A 7,117-nucleotide genomic window follows, 5' to 3' on the forward strand; every position below is an offset into this window, starting at 1 on the left:
TCCACTTTTTCAAGTTTTTTTACCTATATATTATAAAAAAATTACTAAAATGGCATGCTCAAAAATTATGTACCAAAATGGTACATTCAAACTGGTGGAGGGTGGTGTATAGGCGGCACCACCCTAGTATCCTGACAAATTTGACTGAAAACAAAAATAATAAATGATAAATAAACTAGTGAAGGCAATGTAATAGGCGGCACCACTTTATCTAGCCAAATTTATAGGCGGCACCACTTTGTCCAAACTAGTGAAGCCAATGTAATGTTGCGAATAATTGTCCTTAGATGCTGACTTTTGAAAAGAAATTAAATGCTTTGATTTTAGAAAAAAAAACCAATTTACTCAAGATTAAAATTAAGTGAAACTAGAAGTGTTTTCACTTAACTATTAAAATGGTAGAATCCAAATCTCAAGCTAAAACCATAACACTTGAATCTTGAAAAGCAAACCCCAATCTCAAAAATTAAAACCCTAAACTCTAAGATGTTATTTGGTAAGCTAAAAGTTTAAGTATTAAAAAATTAAGTACCGAATTTTCGTTCTTAAATTTTATAAGAGTTGAATTTATATTAAAAAATTGTTTGAAAAATTAGTAAAATATAATTAATGAATATGATTATGTTGTTTGATAAAAGAAAATACCTATTCTAAAATTTTAATTAATTAATTATTTTAATCTTATTAATATAATATTTTATATTAATTTTAATAACTTTTTATAAAAGTTAAATATGATAATTTGAATCTCATTTTTCAAAGATAATTTATTTTAATAACGTAAAATCAATTTAATAATTTGAATATCATTTAAAACTTATTTTTGTTGAAAAAATTATATTTAAAAAAATTATCAAACATAGTTAAAATATTAAATGTTGAAAATTTTCATTTAATTTGAAATGAACATTTATAATGATTTATCAAATATACCCTAAAACCCCAAACCTCAAAACCTAAATACTAAAACCTAATGGAAAATATATATTTAGATTTTTTCTTAAAAAAAATTAAGACTCCTAACTTATCATATTCACATGAATTTTTTTTATGTTAAAAAATAATTTTAAAGTGGTGCCGCTTATCAATTTAGCTGAATAAAGTGGTGCCGCTTATTACATTGCCTTCACTAGTTTTTTTTTATTTTTATTTTTTGTCAAATTTGTCAGAATACTAGGGTGGTACCGCCTATGCCACCTTCCACTAATTTGAATTTACAATTTTAGTACATAATTTTTTAAACATGTCATTTTAATAAAAAAATTTATTTTATAATATATAGATAAAAAAAACCCCACTTTTTCACACAACCAAATACACAAGATTGAATTAATTAATAAAGTAGAAAGCAAGTAAGCATATATAAATAAATTTTTTTGCAGCGATATATATATTTGATGCAATATTATGTTAACTCAGTTTACTTTAACTTGTTCATGTAATCAATTAAACACTTTCGATTTAAATTTTAACATCAACCATCTTTCTCTCTCTTCATGACTTGTATATTAGGAATAGATTTCATAATGAAAAAAGAATAATTTGATTACAGTCATGTGAATATAATGAGAGACAATTAAATTAAAACATATGGTCTCCAGAAACCTTCAAGAAACCCATGAATATTGAGGAAAATTTGGGCCAAATTCTGAAGACTTTTAAAAGGAACGGATAGTGAATTTTTTACGACAATGCAAAACTTTACCATGGCAAAAAGAAACAGGGAGAGCCCTTTTGCAAAAAAACAGTAAATCTTTGAACTTCCTAAACCATCGACCATGTTGTTTGTCTTCTCGGACAATAATCATATATGTTGTTAATCATGATCCAATTCTCTCAAGATTCTCTGAAACAGTTTTCATCCTTGGTCGAATCTCAGGGTCCGCTTCAGTGCATGCAAGAGCAACGTGAAAAGCAGCCAACACTTCTTTCTTGGCATGTACTTCTTGTAATAACATCGGATCAACCATGTCTGACAATGGCTTTTCTTCTTCAAAGCCTTTCCTCACCCACCTTACAAGGTCCAGGATTTCCATGGAAGTTGATGTGGTCGGTGATAGCTCCGGAGACTTCCCCGTTAACAGCTCCAGTAATACGACTCCAAATGAATAGACATCCCATTTTTGTGTTGCTCGGTTGCCGGGAACTCGAGCCTCCGGTGCTCGATAACTGTTGGTTCGTTCCGTTTGGATTGATTTGTAAGGGAGTCCACCGATGAAGCCGCCGGATGAAGAATCGGGGTTGTTTCCAGTGATGTTAATGAGCCTGTTGAGGCCGAAATCGGAGATGTAAGATTGGAATTCGTTGTCAAGGAGAATGTTAGATGGCTTGACGTCTCCATGAACAAATTTTCTTGGACTGCATTCATGAAGATAGGCCAAGCCACGGGCTGCTCCCTTTACAATTTTTAGCCTTACTGACCATGAGAGGCTTGTTGATGGCTGACCATTTCTGCCTGTAAAGAACCCAATCTCATTAACCTACTAATGTTACGGAAAATATCCACTCAAATTGAGACTCTAAACAAGTTGATATCAACAATAATGCAATATCTACCACTTTTAATCCATTTACCTTTTAATTTAATTTTAATTTAAAACTATCATTTGTCACAAAATAATTGGGTAAGAAATTCTTTTAAAGATATTAACAGAATATAGTTTTAAGTATTACTTCTTGACCCAAAATTTTTTTAAATGATATCATTTAACTATTATTTTATGATTTAAGCCTTAAATTTTGGCATATGTATACACAATTTTGTAAAGGGTTTTAAATATTTAGATGATGGTATTTATATGTATACATAATAGTTTAAAAAATTGAAGATGAAAGTGAAGTCACAAGAAGATCCTAGCAGGTCCCATCAATGTGATTTTTACTTAACAAGACGGGGGGCACCTTCATTGGGAAGAAAGCTAGCTACCCTTTTATGCTTGAGATAAAAGAGAGTAGAAAATCAAAATGGAAATAGGATCAAAAGCACACTTTTTATTTATATATTTATTTTATTAAAAGTCTGTCTATGTTTAAAGTGAAGAAGAAAGATAACTATAGAGGAAGATGCCCAGACCAAAGCCACTTTAACTAAAGTCTTAGATTTGATATAATATTTTTTTTCTTTTTTGTTACCAAGGTTGTTGTTTTGATCTACAAAGGTTGAAACTATATATTAAAATGGGGACAATCTAAAAGCATGCAAGGGAAGGCTGCACAGCATTTTATGTTTTGATTAAACCCCTAACATAAGCCACACTAAAGATCCAGTGAGTCATCTTCTTTGAGTTGTGACACATCATCATATTGTGATTGAAACTTTGAAATGCTGAAAGCCTCAGAGTTAATGTCAATGCTCTTTTTTTATTATTTTATCATATGATGATGATGATGCATCGCCAATGGTGAGGGACCTACCTTTTTGGTAGTATTCATTTAAAATCATTCAACCAACCCAACTCTATAAGCTACCCCACAACATTAATTACTAATTCTTTCATATAGAGACCGTTGCTAGAACTTTCATGGCTCTTTAATATTGTGTGTAACTATGATTCCTTTAATTACATAAAATTTAGGGGGGAAAATGATGAGATAAAATTCAAAACCAGTATAAATATTAGTGAAGTAAAAAGTTCTAAGGATAAAAATGAGGTATAGGGTAACTAGAAATGAATGAAGTGTTGACAAAAGTTTCGGCACTGCAATAACAACGGAAAGGGACTGCACTACCAAGGACTAACGAGTCCTCGTGGGTGCGTAATTACAGGCAAAACGGGTCGGCCACTTTGGACCACTTAATTTCTCAAATCATCGACGTCGGATTATGGCTTCCAAAAATTAGTAATTAAGGCAAAACAAGAATAGGAATTCTAAGTTTTGTTTATAAACATAATAAGGACACGTTTAAAGAACAACCTAAAATATGAGATTGCAGTAGGGTCATAATCGAGTCTAGACAAGCTACAAAAGTTTGAGATTTTATTATAAATTAAGTTCACCAAACTGTTCGAATTAGTCATAATATGATTATATCTAGAATAATATGCGATTAAACTGACAGCTGAAAAGAATCGAGAGTTTAATGCTTGCTAGAATAACCCAAGCAGGAAAACAAGAAACTAACCTCTGATGGCGTTAGCTAAATTGCCATTGGAGATGAAATCGCTAATGAGAAGCTTTTCATCAGGAGCCCAATAGTAAGCTCTCAGCTTCACCACATTTGGATGCTTCACTTTCCCAATTGCTTGAACTTCAGCCACAAACTCCTTGTACCTTTGCTCTCCACCTTCGCCGCCCAATCTCCGAACAGCCACCGGGATCCCATTTCCCAGCACCACTTTGTACACTATCCCAAGCCCACTCTTACCCAACACGTAAGCCGACGCTCTAAGCAACTCGTCCAACTCAAAACTGAACCCTTTATCAATGGCAACTAGCTCGCCTTCCCCTTTCCCCGATATCTCCCCTTTTTCGTTGTCTTCCAATTCCGAGTCATTGTTGCGACACCCATTGATGCATCCAAAAGCACAAACGGAACAAATTTTCCCTTTGTTGTTATCGCCAAACTTGGTCTTCCCAGTGCAACTGCAACTATTTGAAGAATCTTTGTTTTTCCAGTAAATATAAACGATAATCAATCCTATCAACGCCACACCACCGGCATCAGCTGCTGATATTAGTATGATTAAACCAGGGCTTAGCCCCTTTTTCTGGGTTTCGCCCGAATTCGGACCCGAATTTTGAGTCACTGAAGAACTTGTACTCGAATTGTTACACGACTTTTGAAGGGGAAACCCGCATAAAAGAGGGTTGTTTAGAAATGCGGTTGGTCCTTGATTAGCAAACGATCCCGTTTCAGGTATCTGCCCGCTTAAATTGTTGTTTCTGAGATCGAAACTGACCGTCACCGGTAAGTCGCCCAAGCTTTTCGGGAGATTACCGGATAAGTGATTGTAGGATAAATTGAGAGTGCCCGACAATGAGTTTAACTCTCCGATGGTACTAGGGACCGGTCCCTTGAATTCATTCGAAGAAAGATCGAGTTGGACCAAGTTGTCCAATTCCGGCCAAATTCCGTCGGGAATTTCGCCGGAAAACTTGTTTTGAGCTAGAATCAGCCTCTGCAACTGCTTGCAGTTCTTGAGATTCTCAGGAAAAGAACCCGACAGCGAATTGTAGGAGAGATCGAGGTTTTGCAGCCTCGGAAGCTTGCAGATCGAAGGAGGCAGCGAACCGGACAGATTGTTACCGTACAGAAACAAGCTGTGAAGTGACGTGGCATTGAACAGTTGGTCCGGTATAGAACCATAGAAGAAGTTGTTGTGAAGATTCAATCTTCTGAGATAGATTAAATTTCCAAGCTCGGACGGGATATAGCCTCGCAGATTCTTCCCGGAAACGGCGACTCCGACGACACGCGGGTCAGGAAATCCTGAAATGTTCTTGCAAGAAACGCCGGACCAATTACACGGCGTCTCATCGTTCTCATTCCAGTCGGCGAAGACTGACTGGCCTGAAGGTTGGTCCACGGCAGATTTTAATGAGAGAAGAGAAAGGCCGTCAGGAGAAAGGGAAAAGGCTAGTTTCAAGTGAGGGAAGAGGAAGAGGAAGAAGAGTCCAAAGAGAACCAGCTTCTTCATGATCTATAAAAGACTAGTGTGTTTTTTATTTTTGTTTCCCGTCTTCTCGTGACAAATAAAAATGTAGGCTTTAAAGAGACTAGGCAAGAGTTGGAGACATGAAAAAAAATCATTACAATATAAATGATTTATATTTAAGTATGATTAGCAGTAAATTAAAAATGTGGGAGGAGTAAATTTTAAGAGTTTGAGAAAGAAAGAAAAAAAGAGAGTTTATGAATGCTCAAAAACTAAAAAAAAAAAAAAAAAAAGAGCAGCTGAGGAGTTGTTTGTAGTAGAAGAAAAGCAAGTTGGTGGAAATGAAAATAGAAAATAAAGAATGATAAATTATGGGTTTTTTTATTATTTTGTATTTTGGAAAGACTTTCCCTGATATTTGGAGTTGAGTAAAAGTGTTTTGACCAAAAGATATCCAATTTCTTTTTGGTATTTGGGAAAATGAAATTATATTTCTCAAATATATTATCAGAGAGAAGAGTAGAAAAATGTAAGCAGAAAATGGGAACGTTAGCTTGCAATTTCCTCAAATGGAGATACAAAAGGAAGCATCTTATATTAACAAAAGCGTAATAATAATTATGCAAGAAATGGAACGCAAGCAATCTTGAGTACCTAACTACCCAATTATATTTACTTTATTCTTTACTTGGGATTACCTACTAATGTAATTTTTAAATCCCTCAATTAAGTTCATCTTTCCTCTTTCTTTTTTTTTTTACTGTAAATGGTAAAAAAAAAAGGACGTGTTGATCGTACAAGGGAACCATGGTAAAAAAAATGTAATTTTAACTTGCTTTGTACTAAAAACTTACTATTATAAATAAGAATAATTATTTAGTATTAAAAATTCTATCATATGTATACATGTGAGAATTATGTACTTATAAGATAGATGTACGTTTAAAAATAATAAATAATAAAACGTGTGGTTTAAAACTATTATTAACAATAACATATAAAATATATACGATATTAAAATGAAAAATAGTATTAAATTGTGAGCAAAATATTTTTTTTGGTAAAAAAAAAGCAAACAAAAAGAGTTACATCAAATTAAAATGTTCAAAAGTACCATTGACTTGATCTTTTTGTAGCACTTGTAAGACTTCGTTAGGAACGTCTTCATAAACCTGTAAACTCGATTTCCACTCTAAACTTAATTTAGTAAAATTATCAATAGCAAGATTATCTTCTCTGGGAATATACTTGATAAACCACTGACTTTTAGTTCTCATAATTCATTGGACCCTCCTAAGTACAGTGATTCCCGCATCCACCAACATACCATCATGCAAAGCTTTAACCACTTCTAGATTATCGATTTGAATGGTTGCTTTGTTAAAAACTTTGCTAAGCAGAATAAGTATGCCATCTAGAATGCCTCATAGTTCAGTCTTGAAAGCTGAGCATTTTCTCAGGTAGTGATTGTACCCCAAGATCCAGCTTCCATTTTGATTACGCAGCACACCACCAGCAAC

At 33.8% G+C, this 7,117-nt stretch overlaps 1 protein-coding gene across 1 annotated transcript; it reads right to left on the reverse strand.

The window, feature by feature from the left end:
• Positions 1-1,527: 1,527 nt before the first annotated feature.
• On the reverse strand, positions 1,528-6,021 carry LOC107886459 (receptor protein kinase-like protein ZAR1). The gene is made up of 2 exons (XM_016810422.2): positions 4,124-6,021; positions 1,528-2,455 (listed from the first exon to the last, which is right to left on the reverse strand). The coding sequence occupies exons 1-2, from the start codon at positions 5,637-5,639 to the stop codon at positions 1,821-1,823; spliced, it is 2,151 nt and encodes a 716-aa protein (XP_016665911.1). The 5' UTR covers positions 5,640-6,021; the 3' UTR covers positions 1,528-1,820.
• Between the last annotated feature and the right edge of the window lie 1,096 nt (positions 6,022-7,117).

Source organism: Gossypium hirsutum, chromosome A03 (genome assembly GCF_007990345.1).
Source record: "Gossypium hirsutum isolate 1008001.06 chromosome A03, Gossypium_hirsutum_v2.1, whole genome shotgun sequence".
Classification (NCBI taxonomy): domain Eukaryota; kingdom Viridiplantae; phylum Streptophyta; class Magnoliopsida; order Malvales; family Malvaceae; genus Gossypium; species Gossypium hirsutum.